General features: G+C 38.8%; 1 protein-coding gene and 1 pseudogene across 8 annotated transcripts in view; both read right to left on the minus strand.

The window, feature by feature from the left end:
* Positions 1 to 16,583, minus strand: part of QKI (QKI, KH domain containing RNA binding) — a 123,831-nt gene that overhangs the window by 63,369 nt on the left and 43,879 nt on the right. For all 8 annotated transcript variants that reach the window (XM_026705098.2, XM_026705097.2, XM_026705095.2 and 5 more), the window contains exon 3: positions 2,711 to 2,827. In XM_026705098.2, coding sequence (XP_026560883.1) covers positions 2,711 to 2,827 — 117 coding nt within the window. The remainder of the gene's footprint in view (positions 1 to 2,710; positions 2,828 to 16,583) is intronic.
* LOC148127684 (uncharacterized) lies at positions 13,206 to 14,627 on the minus strand (annotated as a pseudogene).

Genomic DNA, 16,583 nt, shown 5'->3' on the forward strand with positions numbered 1-16,583 from the left:
ACTACTGAACACCAAGTATTTGAAATGCCAAATATAAAATTTAAAATAAAGCAACATACTTCATACAGAGGGGTACTTGAAAGAAAATTTAGGTAAACATGGTGGCACAGTAGTTAGAATACAATATTGCAGGCTAACACTGCACACATCCAGGATTCAATCCTGACCAGCTCATGCCTGGGACTCAGCCTTCCATCCTTCCAAGGTCAGTAAAGTGAGGGCCCAGATTGTTGGTGGTAATATGCTGACACTGTAAATCACTCAGAGAATGCTGTAAAGCACTATGCAGTGGTATGTAAGTGCTACTGTTATTGCTGTTACTAAACTGATATTAACTTACGCTGTCATAATTTAAGAGAAAATTTCTATAAATAATGTAGTGTTGGTATATGACACCAACAAAATTATCAAAATTATTTATAAAACAAAAATGTTTTTTTGAACTAGAACTTTATTTTGATTTTTGCTGAAAGAAGAAATAAAATGAATTAATGATTTATAGATCTGAAGACTAAGAAAAGACTAAATGAAGGATGAAGGCCTCTTGTAAAGTATTTAGGAGGAAACACTGATTGTTGTGCAATTAGCTTTTGGTAAGATGGATGACTATACAAATCTAAAGGTTCCCCCCCAAATTCTTTAAATTGAATGCAATCTAATTACCACTTAAGACATGCATTAACAGCATTTGGTAATAAAAATGGGTGGTGTTTTCAAAAAGAACCTCATAACTGACTTTATTATACATAATTAAATTATAGATCTAAAATAATAACTAAAATTTCAACAAATTACTATTATTTATTATTCTATTAGGTAAGTAATTTTTTTACAAATTGAGTAAAAGACAGTATTAGAGAGCAAGGAAAGAAATTTAAATTTTATGTTTAAGTTTACTTAGCATATTTTCCTATACAACCAGGTAATAGGACTATATTTCTAGAAAATGCTATCAAATTTCCATATATCCACTCGCTCAGTGTACCTTAACATTCTAGAGCTATTATGAAATAAATAGACATGCTTTAATTTTACTCAAGAACTTAAGACATAAACAACAGAGAAGCTACTATTCCTATAGCACAACAGTTCTAGCAAGCACGCACACACGCGCGCACAAACACACACGCGCACACACACACACCAGTGATGGTATTCAGCAGGTTCTGGAGAACTGGTAGTAGAAATTTTGAGAATTGGGAGAACTAGCAAATACCACCTCTGACTGAAGATTTTACAGTATCCTTCCCCTGCCATGCCCACCAAGCCACGCCCACAGAACCGGTAGCACAAAAAAATCTGAATCCCAACACACACACACACACACACACACACACACACACACACACACACAAAGAATGTAACTATATCTTGATGCTGATCAGAAAATAAGCCTCCCAAAGTGAAACTGAATTGCTGATGACTTCACCAACTTGCAATGGCAGCAATACATATGTGCTATCTTTCAGGATGCTTTTCTGCTTCCCAGTGTTGATATTCCCTAGTAGTTGATATTCCCTCCATTCAAACAACCTAAGTTCTGTATGTTAGAGGTATGTTTCTAAACCTAGATGTTTGCTGGATGCTACCATCCCGTAAAATTATGCTCTTGGGGTACTGAAGAAATGTAGAGAAAATACGAAGTTTATTGGAAAACATTAATTGGAAGAAGTAAGGAGGAGGAGGAAGACGACCTGAGCTCAAATTTAGCACTACAGTATAATCATTCTTCGGTTTAGTATTTAAAATATAGTCAAGCTAAAAATAAATAATGTTACATCTTAACTTTGCTTTTTATATTTCACACAATAATCAGAAGAACTCTGGAGAATGTAAAAAATTATATTGAATACTTTTGTATATTAGTATTTATATTATTATAAAGTGAAAACTAAATACCGTAGCAGCCTTAAAGTGCTGATATATAAATTGAATTAGTAGTCTTGAGATTAAAAAACAATCTATGTTTTGTATCAAATTCTCAAAATATAACAACATTTTTATATAAAGAACCAACCAGAAGATTTCATGTTTTTCAGTGAAGGCTTATGACCATGAAATGAGTGATAGTAGAAAATAGAAAATAGTAGAAAGTGAGTTCTTTTTCTAAATAAGATATTGTCTTTAGGATTTTTGCAATGAACATCTCAATCATACATTACAGATTACAGACCTCAAGCATTAAAATCAGTCATGGTTAAATATGATTGTTAACAGCTATTTCTTAGTAGTTAGGTTATATATTAGGGCTTACTGAAATATGTAATTTCTTGAAGCTCTTTGCATAATCCAAATATACTATGAAGTTGTAACAGGGAATTTTTCCATTTTTTTAAAAAAAAATATAGTTGCCATTCTATTCTTGAAAATAAGATTGCATTTAATTCTTTTTTAATGATAAATTTAATTTCCTCCACATTTGGAGGGGTACTGATGTATGTGACAGAATCCCAGTAAACATTCCACCAAAACACCTATATACCCACACACCCTCTGTAAGTAAGCAAAGCCTCAAGATTTCCTTCAGGACATGTAATATTATATGTATAAACCATTTGGATAAAGCAAATACGTTTTTCCAAAGTACTACATAATTTAGTAACATAGTAAACTGTTGAGCATTTTATTAGTTTAATCAGTTAATTATATTGGAAAGTCTGCCATCTGTGAAAAAGTTTTCCTGACAAGTGCTGTTTTTTAATGAACTTACCTTCTTCTTGTCTCTCATGGACCCTTTGCCTCGGACCATTATCTTACATCCTGTTTCAGCCTCAAGTTGTTTAGCTGTTAGCCCTCTAGGCCCAAGAATTCTTCCAACAAAATTAAACTGAAATTTTAAAGAAGAAAAATAATTGCTCAGAACATAGTGAAAATAATCAACACCCAGCATTCTGTAAAACTTTGCCTTAGCACATGCCTATCATTTTGAATTATTTCTTCAAAACAATGGAAAAAACTTGCTTTGTTAGTTTAAAAAAATGCACTAGAAAATAGAAAAGAATCTAGTGTGGATATAGTCAGCTACAACAGATGCTTAAATTACAATATATCAAAGGTACCATAATTGTTAAATAATTGAAGATGTCAAGAAATTAAAAATACAACTAATTGAGAACGCAGAAACCCAGTACTTATTAGTTAGGAGGAGGAAAGTATTATCCTTTCAATGGGGGTGCAAGTTGTTAGTTTTTGGGGATAAACCCCTGAGCTGAGTGCACAGCAGCAGTCAAGCCAGGCAGCCAAATGAGAGTGAGGCTGGGCCCATGAGTATACACACACTTGAGACAAATACACTGTTTGTGGTTTAAATAGGTATTTAATTCATACAGAGATTAAGAATAGTCATTCAGTCCATATGTCAGTATCCAGTTTATCAATCCAGTTATCAAGTCCATTTAAACAGTAAATACAATGTCTTTATCTGCTTGTATATCTTCTTCTTAAGATACCTTTCTCTCAAGTACTAACGCTGAATCCACAGCTCACCAGTAAACAGTCCTTGTGTTCAGGTGAAATGGTATCTGGCACAGTAGCCTCCAAGGTAAGCAGATAGACCAACACAGTAGGCAGCAGACCAGGAACAGTAACCAAACCAGTTGGAGTATCCATATACCCAACATAAGTCTCCAAAGAAAAAGCATTATTTGGTAATTTGCCACACCATAGAGATGGTACATTACATTGCAGAAGAAGTACAGGCAAGACTATTATTTTCTAGTGAGCAAGGGCCAAAGTCTCTTGTACAATATTGTAATTTAATTTTCCTTCTTACTATGAAGGTGGGAAAATATTGTAATGGTGAGAATGAAAGCTGTTCTACAGGATTGGCAGAGATTGCTTGATAAACATTTGACAGGAAAGAATGATTTCTCCAACAAGCATATTTCCCACAAAAGTAAGATTTTATTTCACGCTGAATATCAGTATCTAGCATCCTTTGTTTCAATTCAGATCAGACTTTCTCAGGAGCATGCCAAGCAACACAATGGGTCAATGGCATATGATATATCAAAATAATACGACTTCTATGACAACAAAAAGTCTTACTAGAAAGGGCACTGGCTTACCTGAGACGCCCATTCTCATTAACTGCAAGAGTCCAGGACAGGGAATCCCCAAAGAGCTTGTCTTCCCCCACCCCAGCATCCAATAATTCGATCCAATATTTCAACTGGCAAATCTGCATGCTGGTATTCACAGAAACTAGGTCCAATACTAGTCTTGATAGATAATTTGATGTACAATGGGGCATCTGCTTTTACAAATGCTCTCAAAATTGAATTGAACCAGCTCTACAGAATCTACTCACAATAACCGCAAATCTGTATACAGTCTAACAGGTGGCTGATGACCTTAAGTCTGAAACTTTCTATTGTAGCTGGGATATGATTATTGGTTATCACCATCAGCAAAATGAAAAATTACATTTGAAAGTTTGAGTCCTAAAGGTGACACCTCTCTTTTGCTGATTCTAGGTCAACAAGGCTTAGAATAATATATCCAAATATTTAAAAAACTCAATTTGGTCAATGCTAAGGCCATTGACTTTCTACGAGCTGCAGGAATAGAGCTTTTAGCAAAGATGACTAATTTTGTTAGTAGACTAGTAGTTATTAATTACTAGCAGATCACAGAAACTCTATCTCAGATCCAGTCTGTGTTATCAAGAAAGTTGCTATATTGGAATATAGATGAGTAAAAACAAATCTATTCCTTAATAAGAGAAGGAAGAAATTTAAGCTTTGTCAAAACCATCTTATTTTGCCCATTTGTGAATATTAATTATGGGTGAAAAAAAAATCCTGAAGCACTAGAGCAGGGATGTCACAAGGCCTAGGACCCAGATCCAGCCCACAGGGTGCTAAGATCTGGCCCGCAGGGCCACCCTGGAAACAGCAAAGGACTGGCCCATGGTGCCTCTGCCAGAAAAAATGAAACTCAGGAGGGCCACACGCAGGTCCTTCCAAGCTCTGTTTTGGTTGGCAGAGGGTTGCAGGAGGCCGTTGCAGCCAAAAACGGACCTTGGGAGCCCTTTTTCACTGGCAGAGTGCTCGGGCCTCCACAGGTGCCCAACACGAGTGACGTCGAGGTGGCCACACCCATCCTGGCTATGCCTACTCCGCCTCCCCAAGGTTAAACACAACCCTGATGCGGTCCTCAATGAAATCAAGTTTGACACCCCTGCACTAGAGCAACATTGTTACAGCATCTTCATATTGTTTCATCCTTTCAACAAAAGGTGAAAAAGTTTTCCCCAGAAGCTATCTCTAGGTACTGAATCACAATCTGCCTTTAAAACATTTAGAGACAATATAAAGGATCCAATGCGGATGACTTTAGTATTTTTCAGTTTGAAGATAAAGGAGAAGGCAGTATGGAGTGCTGACTGTCCTTCTCTGAAACCAATTTGTTCTTCCATCGGGATGTTATACTGCACCATCCAGCCATGTCGTTGGCCAGAAGAGGAATCCACCAGATGGAAATTGGGTGGGGCTGGATGCTTGTTGCAGCTCACAGAGAATGGATGTATCAAATAAGTACCAACGCCCTTTCTCCAATGAGCTTCTCCGAGCATCCATTTGTGGGACATACCAAAGCTTGGCTTGTCCTATGGGAGGGTTTACGTCTGGAATGGAGTCCCCCCATGGTCCGTAAGGACCCGTTGCAGAACTCTCCTACCAAAGGAGGCCAGAGCTGAGGCAAATACATCAATTTTGTAATGTTTAATAAAGGGCGATGAAGAAGCCCATGTTGCCGCATGACATATTTATGCTATTGGTGCTTGTGTGGCCCAAGCTGCTGAAGTTGCGGTGCTCCTGGTCAAATGCGCTGTTATGCCGCTAGACACTGGTAATGATTGAGTCTCGTACACCTTAGCAATTGCGGCTTTCAACCACCTGCCTATAGTTGAAGGTGAGACTTTGTGTCCCTGAGTAGTTGGCTGAAAGGAAACAAAAGAGCGCCTCAGTCTCCCTGAAGGGAGCCGTTCGGTGTAAGTTCGGATGGAGAGCTCTCCTAACATCTAGTTGTAGGTATGTACGTATGTATGTATGTATGTATGTATGTATGTATGTATGAATGTATGTATGTGTGTGTGTGTATATATACATATATGCGTATATGTATGGTATTCAGCTTTCTTTGGGTATTTTCCCACATCATTATAGTTGTGCTTTTAAAGTTGTAGCCTCAGACGACATATGTATATACATATGTTTTGGATCGTTGGCTCGTCCAGGGGCCTGCTCCAATCAGGGGCAGGGAACCCTCTTATTATTTGCTCCCCTTTTTTAACTCCAATTAATTATTACTAGTTATTTTGTGTTTGTGTGTGTGTGTGTTTTCTTAAGTTTTTGCGGGTATCTGCACTGCTCAAAAAAACAAAGGGAACATAAAAATAAGACATCCTAGATCTGAATGAATGAAATATTCTTATTACTTTGTTCATTACATAGTTGAATGTGCTGACAACAAAATCACACAAAAATTATTAATGGAAATCAAATTTAGCAACCCATGGTGGTCAGGATTTGGAGTTACACTCAAAATTAAAGTGGAAAAAAACACTACAGGCTGATCCAACTTTGATGTAATGTCCTTAAAACAAGTCAAAATGAGGCTCAGTAGCGTGTGTGGCCTCCACGTGCCTGTACGACCACCCTACAAAGCCTGGGCGTGCTCCTGATGAGGTGGCAGATGGTCTCCTGAGGGATCTCCTTCCACACCTGGACTAAAGCATCCCCCAACTACTGGAAAGTCTGTAGTGCAACGTGGCATCGGTGGATGGAGCAAGCCATGATATCCCAGATCTGCTCAATTGGATTCAGGTCTGGGGAACAGGCGAGCCAGTCCATAGCATCAATGCCTTTGTCTTGCAGGAACTGCTGACACACTCCAGCCACATGAGGTCTAGCATTGTCGTGCATTAGGAGGAACCCAGGGCCAATCACACCAGCATATGGTCTCACAAGGGGTCTGAGGATCTCATCTCGGTATCTAATGGCAGTCAGGCTACCTCTGACGAGCACATGGAGGGCTGTGCAGCCCCCTAAAGAAATGCCACCCCAAACCATTACTGATCCACTGCCAAACCGGTCATGCTGAAGGATGTTGAAGGCAGCAGAACATTCTCCACGGCGTCTCCAGACCCTGTCACATCTGTCACATGTGCTCAGTGTGAACCTGCTTTCATCTGTGAAGAGCACAGGGCGCCAGTGGCGAATTTGCCAATCTTGGTGTTCTCTGGCAAATGCCAAACATTCTGCACAGTGTTGGGCTGTAAGCACAACCCCCACCTGTGGACATCGGGCCCTCCTACCACCCTCATGGAGTCTGTTTCTGACCGCTTGAGCAGCCACATGCACATTTGTGGCCCGCTGGAGGTCATTTTGCAGGGCTCTGGCAGTGCTCCTTCTATCCCTCCTTGCACAAAGGCGGAGGTAGCGGTCCTGATGCTAAGTTGTTGCCCTCCTACGGCCTCCTCCAGGTCTCCTGATGTACTGGTCTGTCTCCTGGTAGCGCCTCCATGCTCTGGACACTACGCTGACACACACAGCAAACCTTCTTGCCACAGCTTGCACTGATGTGCCATCCTGGATGAGCTGTACTACCTGAGCCACTTGTGTGGGTTGTAGACTCTGTCTCATGCTACCACTAGAGTGACAGCACCGCCAGCATTCAAAAGTGACCAAACCATCAGCCAGAAAGCATAGGAACTGAGAAGTGGTCTGTGGTCACCACTTGCAGAACCACTCCTTTATTGGGGATGTCTTGCTGACTGCCCATGCTTTCTACCTGTTATCTATTCCATTTGCACAACAGCATGTGAAATTGATTTGTCAATCAGTGTTGCTACCTAAGTGGACAGTTTGATTTCACAGAAGTGTGATTGACTTGGAATTACATTGTGTTGTTTAAGTGTTCCCTTTATTTTTTGAGCAGTGTATTTGCCAGGCATATAAGGTTGGTACAATATTTTTGAATGCAATCTCCCCATTACTATCACTAGCCATGCACACTATATTATGGAACAATCTTCCTTTATAGATTAGATGCCTTTATTTTTGGTTATCTGAAAAGCCTTGGAGAGTGCATGATATGTCTATTGTACAATGGCAGATTTATGTATTCATTTATTAGCAACGATATAGTTGCCCATCTACCAGAAGGAACAGGGAATGGACAGCAGAATAATAGTACAGGGCACTAAAAACAAAAAGGCTATCTAAAACAATAGTGTAAAAAGTGTCACCTGGTGAGAACTCAGAAGGTTGCTTTCTCTGCCACAGAGCCTACTGTATGGAACAGCTTCCTGCAGATACACATGGGTTTAATTCTGTTGGCCTGCAGGAAAGCAGTACTGAGACCAGGATTTTAAGGGATTTGGCATGGAATGGATGATTGATGAATGTGAGTTTAATTGTCAACACTGTTGTTTTAGATAGCCTTTTTGTTTTTAGTGCCTATACTTTTATGCTGCTGCCTATTCCTTGTTCCTTCTGGTAGATGGGAAACTATATCTCTGCTAATAAATGAATTTAAAATTAAAGACTATTTGTGGAAAATTGGGAATAAAATATTCCATACCGTCTGTATGTCTTTTCTCCAGATTTATCATTATGTAAGAAGTGTTTGTTATACTACCAATCACATTTTAATAAATAAACATTATTCTTAAACTTTACTTTTTATTTTATAACCTCATATTCAATTATGAGAGTAGAAACCAGGGAGTTTAAACATAGAATCCAACTTTCTACTGACCCAAACACCATACCAGATTTTGTTATATCAGCTCAAACAAAAGGTTGGAAAAAATCAAATTAAGGAGCTTGGAACTCTGTAAGCAGGATAGATTTCTGAAAATAGACTAGGACTAGGACCAAAACTGTCAATGTAGTGTGACTGCTTTTTTTAAAAGAACTGAAATCAGTGCCTTTAAATCTCTGAAGGCTATAGATAATGACATGAATATCTACAGGACACAAACATGAATGCAAATTCCCATTTGTTTGAGTCTTATCTCCAATTTTAAAGTATTTGCCCTTTCAGAAACGATCTCATAATTGACTGAACTTATTTCAAGATAATGCTGTTTCTTTGCTTCTCATATGAAAAACTGAAAAGTTATTTGTGGTAATTAAAAAAATTTAAACCTATATTCATAAATTAAATCTCTCAATATGAATAAGTATGTTACAGATAATACATGATTATGTTTATAGAACACAGGGAAATATATTTATTACATACAGTAGTACCTCTTTAATTTGTTACACAAAGAACATGAAACTTACTTCATTTTTTTTTAGTCTGACCTTCTCTGTCAATTAAGAGGAGTGATAAATCCACCAGCTGTTTCCTTCTTCATATGTGGGCTACAATATATTTGCTTCCTTTTTAAGGCCAGTGTATTTGAACAACAACAGCATGGCTTAAACCAGCTGCTAGAATGTGACAGACATATATTTAACTCTGATCTCATTTATTGCCCTTCTTCTCTGACAACTATCCTTTTTTCTGGTGTCTACTGACATCCTTTACTTAGCTGACACTGCCATTTCACTGAGAGGACAATATGCACCCATAAAGCAGAAGCTTGGGAAACAAATTCCAGTCAAATACATTTATTGGTGAATTATTTCTTTATGACTAGTTTTTTTGAAAGTCTTGTAAATTAGGTTATCTTTATCTCACTGAATCAGAAACATATATAGATATTATATTCTACTATTAGTGTATTAAAATCCAAAATCAAGCATGTTCATAGTATTAACTAATCAGGTAAGAACTGTACACATTTTATTTCCACCTACAACTTATAGCGTTCTCAAGAAAGAACTCTGTGTTTTTATCTATATATTGAAAAATAAAACAAAGAATGGAAAAGACAATTTCTAGTAGTATCAGAGAACATGAAAAATTCTTGCACTATCTCTGGCCACATGTCAGCAGAACTCATTATGCATCTCCCTGTAAGTATCTGACAATGAAGTTAATATACAAACATCTAAATGAGCATAGATTAGAATGAAGAGAGTACATAGCAACTCTCATATAATCTGGAGATGAGACTGAATACTGACATGCACTGCAATGAGCTAAGGAGTATTTGAAGATTATCCTAGTGCAGGGGTGTCAAACTCACGTCGTCACAGCAGTGTCATGTGACATATTAGGACTTTCCCCCCCCTTCGCTAAACCAGATGGGGATGGGACCAGCACATGATGCACCCAGGCCATGAGCAGTGAGTTTGATATCCCTACCTTAGTGAATCAAATCTGAAACTCAAAAAGTTTCTGAAGGCAATGATCCACCTCCATTGGATCATTGAATAAGTCCCTCTCAACATTACTGAATCACACAGAATAAATGTAGATAAAAATTGGCCTTGACCGAGCTGAAAATTTCAAGGGAAAATTTTAACAGATAAAATAAAATAATTTATTTATTTGAATACATAAATATATGTATTAGATACATTGGACCTGTGTAACTGAGTATCTATCTTTGTATCTAGCTATGTGTCTGTCTATCCCCTTGAAGTGTTTCTGAAATGGGAATAAAGACTGTTTCCTCAAATTATTAGCAATAATTTGAATGGAAAACAAGAGGTACCATCTAACCCATAAATAATGAAATAATGCATATCTCTGTATTTAAAAATCAACAAGCAAGGAATAATGTCTTTTTTGTGTCTACCAAAATCAAGCCACAGGATTCAAATTGACAATATGCAATACAGGATTTTTACCTTGCACCTATAAAAGAATATAAACTGTATTTGCTACAGCCAAAATGTGCAATCTTTCTTCTATATATAGTTTGAGATATAAATGGAAGCTAATAGGAAAATGTGTCTTGCTAGTGCTCCCTAGTGAATTAAGGCTTATGAAATATAAAGGACTATAGTAACTAAGTAACTTAACAAAGAGATTAAAAGGAACTTCAGATTGTAATAGTAAGGATTCAAACTTCAATCAGCACTACTAAATTGAGCTTTTTAAATGTTAGTCTGTCTTAGCAGGTTTTATTCTATTTATAAATCTGTGTCATTTTATTACAATAAATATGCAACAAAACTTGGAATTTGGAGAATGGAATATTTTGGCAAGTTTCTGGAGTAATAAATAATATCTAACATACAATAACCTCCTGATGGTCTAAAAAAATTATTCCAAGCTACAGTAGACAAAGTAGTGACCATGGCAACAAAACGCTGTGGTAAAGTTTGAGACCAAGTTGTAAGTCAAGGGTCTGTTTTAGAAAGTTTAGGAACCTTAAGGTGGAGAACTACTTGAATTTGGCAAAAAATAAATGCTTCTTGAAATGTTATTATTTATAACGACACTTTGTGGACTGTTGGTCACAAACAAAGCTGGTGTTAAATAAACACAGTGCCAGAGTCAACATTATTGACATATTTATCTGCTGGTGTTAAATATAGTGAAAAAATAAACTTTTAATCCTTAAAGATCTATTAATCTATTTTTTCCTAAATGTTCAGAAAAAGAACATGCTAAATCTGTACACTAAAACAAAAACATACTGAATTCTTAGCAATACCACTGCACTATTCACACATAACTATGAGCAAAATAAAGTTTTCCAAATGTGCACACACACATATAAACAACCTACTACACCTGTCACAAGTATAACTGAGAATGCTTAATATATGGGGCTTCTATAACAGGAATTTATCTAATACAATTTCTTTTTTTCAGATTATCCATTGAGGTTTTAGTTCAATTGCTGATACTTTTTAAACTCAAAGTAATGAAGACCATAAGTTTTTTTATAGTTATTACTTGATACATTTCTTAACTAGAAAAAATATTTTAATCAATTTACATTAGAATAAAACATTAATTTAAAATAATTAAACTTTCACTCTATTAAAAAATATTTTACAAATTGCAATGGTTCTGTATCAAATTAATCAATCAATCTAGAATAATATGCATGCTCCATGAAAACTAGAAGGGGCGTTGATCTTACCTGATATGCTCCTTCTCTATGTGCTGAGAAAGAATCTAAGGAATGGATTAACTCGGCCTTTCTACTTGTTAGGCTGAGTCTGTCAATCTTTTATAGCCACGCCTCTTGTCTGCATTCCCAGCTGTGCCCTATTGGGGGGTTTTGTGAGGGACTCCCATGTCTGCGTAAAGATTGACCTGAACATGTTTCATGCCTGGACTGTGGACCAGACGGTCGCCAGGATGGGGGTTGGATTCTCTCTCAGCACACCAAGAGGGAGCATATCAGGTAAGATCAACGCCCCTTCTCCAGTGTGCTGAGGAGAATCCAAGGAATGGGACATATGAAAGCTGGCTTGTCCAAAGAGTGAGTAGCAGCCTGGTCCAGTGTTCCCAAGTCTGTGTAAACCTTCTGGAAAACTTGTCTGCCAAAGGCCTTCAGCAGAAGTGAAGGCATCCAGCTTATAATGCCTTATAAATGGCGATGGGGAGGACCACATCGCTGTTTTACATATCTCTTTAATGGAGGCCTGTATGGCCCATGCTGCCGTGGTGGCTGCGCTTCTAGTGGAGTGGGCTGTCACTCGCCAAGGTAATGGGAGAGCCTGAAGCTCATACAATTTGGCGAGGCATCGTATCCACCAGCCTATGGTTGACGTTGTGACCTTATTACCCAATGTGGAGTGTTGAAAGGATACAAACAGAGCCTCCGACTTCCTAAAGGAGGATGTCCTCTTAATATACATGTGGAGACCCCTCCTGACATCCAAGGTGTGTCATTTCTTCTCTAGGGCCCAGTTCGGACCAGGACAGAAGCCTGGTAAAATTAGTTCCTGTGCCCTATGAAATAAGGAATTAACCTTGAGAAGGAAAGAAGGATCTAATCATATCACCACTTTGTTGGGATGAAAGACACAAAGGTCCTCCCTTATTGAGAGGGCCACCAGTTCAGAGATGTGCCTTGTTGAAGTGATGGCCACAAGAAAGGCAACCTTGCAGTTGAGGGAGTGAAGACTGGCGGAGCGCAGCAGAAAGACGTAAAGGTTGCTTTGAGCTCTTTACCAAGGCTGGGAGCTCAAGCTATTCATTTGCCTGACCTCACACAGAGGTTGTAACAGTTGAAATTGAAAAGAGCAGGAAAAAGCAGTGAAACCTGGGAGAATGCCCACTTGCCTACATCACTCTGCCTCCCTTCCAGTCTTAGCAATTTCCTTCTCTAAGGCCTTTTGACAACTCCATGCGTCCTTCTCCTCAGCCTAGTGGCCTTTTTGGAAAAAAGGGCTTTATGCCCTGATTTGGACCGCTGCTCCTATGACAGCCGATTTCGGCGTTGAGGAGCGTTTCCTTGGGGTCTGGAGCTTGGCTGTCAAACCCAATTGTTCTCCACTTACAGTTTCCTTGTGGTTATCTGTTGCCGTGGAAGACTTGTTTTTGTCCTTGGTTTCCACCAAAATAAAGTCTAAGGTCTCTCCAAATAACTTGTACCCTTTAAAGGGGGCAGAGGCTAGCTTCCATTTGTATTTCATATCTGCCTGCCAGTGGCAGGGTCAGAGTAGTCGGTGGGCTGCCAACGATGAGGCAATGCCTCTGGAGGCAAATTTGGCCAAGTTTAGAGTGGCATTAGCAGAAAATTCTGCTGCCGCCACCAGTTTGTTAATATCCTGGTGGGTATGGACGTCATCGACCAGAATTCTTGCTTGCAATTGCCTGAGCCAGAGCAGGGAAGTTCTGAAGGAGGCGGCTGTAGCTGCCTTAACTGCCCAGGCCACCGCCTGATGTGCCTTGTGGAGCATCAGCTGTGGACTCTTGTCTTCAGTTTTCAAGGCATCCTTTGTGTCATTGGACATGATGGTGGAGGATGCTTAGGCCACCACAGGGCCATCTATTGCTGGCATTTGTAAAACCGCCATGAGGTCTGGAGCCACATTATAGAATTTTTTGTCATGTCCACTCAGTGGTAGATTCTCCCTGGTAGTGCCCATTGCCTCTGGACAACATCCAGGAACAATTTTGGAGAGGGAATCTCCTCAGTGTCTATGGCCGGCTCCGAGAACAATAATTCACTTGGGTCAGACAGGCCGTTTGTGGAATCTGAGGGGGCTGGGTCTGTGGTCTTGGCCTTATATAATAGCATTCAAAACAAAGCGGGACAGAAAAGCCCCGTGAAGGCTGGGGGAGGTCTGGATTCACCTCTTCATCCTCTGATAACATCAACTCCTTCCATTCATCCTCCTCCAAGAGAGATTCCTGGCTTTGAATGGAGGAGTTAGGGTAAGGCCTTTGGAGGACCAATAATCCTCTTGGGATCTAGGATGCAGAATACTGCCCTTGGTGCAGGGTGTTATCAGATGCTGTAGAGGCTGACAGGCGGTTCCGCTGAATGCCTGCAGCAATCCCCTGGGCAAGTCTCTGTATTAAGAACCTCATTTGAGAGGATAGTTCTGGCTCCTGATCTTCCCTTGGGCAGAGCCCCACCACTGTAGGGGTAAAGGCAGCCTCTGGGGTAGGCTTCATTCTTTTGGGAGCTGGTTCCCAATTCCCTTCTGCTGGGACAGGTTGGAAAGGGAAGCAAAAAGCCCATCACTGCTGTCTGGCTGAGAGGTATGCTCTTGAGCACTATCTGATGACCCAGACTGAGAGATCAAGTTGTTCTTGCCTAGCCGGAGTGAGAGGCTGTAACGGCTCAGCCTGAGGCTATTTCTTTGTCCAGGGTCTGTGTGGCCTGGGACTTGACTGACAATCCCAGTTCTGTCACTATTACGGTCTCCTCGGCTGCTCTTTAGAAAGTTGGAGTTGATTTGTACTGTATAGTCTTCTTGGTTGTCTGTTGTTTTGCTCTGCTCTTTAGAAAGTTGGAGTTAATTTGTACACATCTGTGTGAGCTAAAGACTGAGTCAAAACTGGGAATGCAGACACGAGAAGCTTGGCTATAAAAAATTGACAGGTTCAATCTAACAAGCAGAAAGGCAAAGTTAATCCATTCCTTGGATTCTCAGCACACTGGAGAATATGAACAATTTGGTAATTTCCATTAAAAGTCCTTCAAAAGAATTGCTGAAGTATTGACTGTTACTCTGATCTACAGTATTACTAGAAAAAATATTTCTTTACTCGTATGCATATGTAACTCATAGCATGGTAAAATAGCTACAAAAACCTGTTTTTATATATTCCACGGCAACATTTAGAATTATAGAGTACAACAGGTTAGCATGACCAATTTGAAATGGTTGATAGTTCACATAGTTAAACATTTCTAACAAAGAATTCATTTGATGGTCGTACTATCAACTGATAAAACAAATAAGCAGGACTTTATCATGCTCTCTGGATCCCCAGAGAATACCTTAAGTCAGCTTTTTCCAAGGCTTCCAGTTCTTTATCACCTACTTGGTGACAACTGTCAGAGATACACTACTCGCCTATGGAAGAGACACTGATCGTTGTCACCTGCTCCAAGGCAAAATCCCATTAGCAGCACTATAATTTCTCTTATGAACTATAGTATGCAAAACAAAATTAAAGTGAAATAACAAAAATAAAAATATTCAATACACTCTCTGAAGTTAATAGTTTCAGGATTAATAGTTTAATAGTTTCAGGATTAGGTAACAAAAAGCCAGATTTCCATTATCTGACAGCTTTCTAGAACGTGTCACTATCTTGAAAACACAGACCACATATACAAAATTATTTTAAACATATTTTGCAGAATGTACTTCCATAAGATCTTCAACTGCACATCCAGTAGTATAATTTAAATGTTGTTTTATTAAAATGAAGATATGTTACATAGACTAACAGTTCTTTTAAAATCAAAACTTCATTCGAATAATTAATAGATATACTTACCCCCGAAACAATACTTCTTCTCTCATAACAGAAAGTCGGAGAGTATATTAGAAAAAATATTAAGTAACTACTCTCTTATTCCAGATAACACATCTGGGTATCAGTAAGCCTGGATCAACGTTTATATATTTCTATACATTATTACTGTATGTGTTCCTTTAAAAAAAACCTGCCTACATTATTGATATGTTAATCAAAGCATCATCTGGACGCTCAATCAAATTGAAATGTATTAACAATGTATTATAATTCTATAAATATGTATTACATTAACAAAGGAATATAATTTAATCTGAGCCATTATCTAATTGAAGTATGGCATTACTGAAAAAAGCTGTATCTATTTTAGTCAGGAATGCCATACAATACACTTTTTTAAAGAAATCAAACTATGAAGTTTGTGTATGCTCACTATATTATATCAATACAACAAACACAGCTCTTGGGATGGGGGAGGGCAGTGAATTATCTATTGCAATAAAGAAGAATGGGTCAACCTATTTTCCAAAGCACCAGAAGGCAAGACAAGAAGCAATGGTTAGAAACTAATCAAGCAAGTTCGAACTAAGGAGAAATTTTCTGATAGTGAGAAGGGACGTTGGTCTTACCTGAGACACACCTTCTCAGATGGTGGAGACAGGATCCAGGCATGGGATACATTCAGCTCTGCTTGGCCATAGACTGAATAGAAAACCTGAAGACACCCCCCCCTCCAGGCTACTGTCGCCAGTTCTCAATGAAATCAAAGTCTT

This window comes from Pseudonaja textilis, chromosome 1, assembly GCF_049901715.1.
Source record: "Pseudonaja textilis isolate UNSWEBS1 chromosome 1, rPseTex1.2, whole genome shotgun sequence".
Lineage (NCBI taxonomy): Eukaryota > Metazoa > Chordata > Lepidosauria > Squamata > Elapidae > Pseudonaja > Pseudonaja textilis.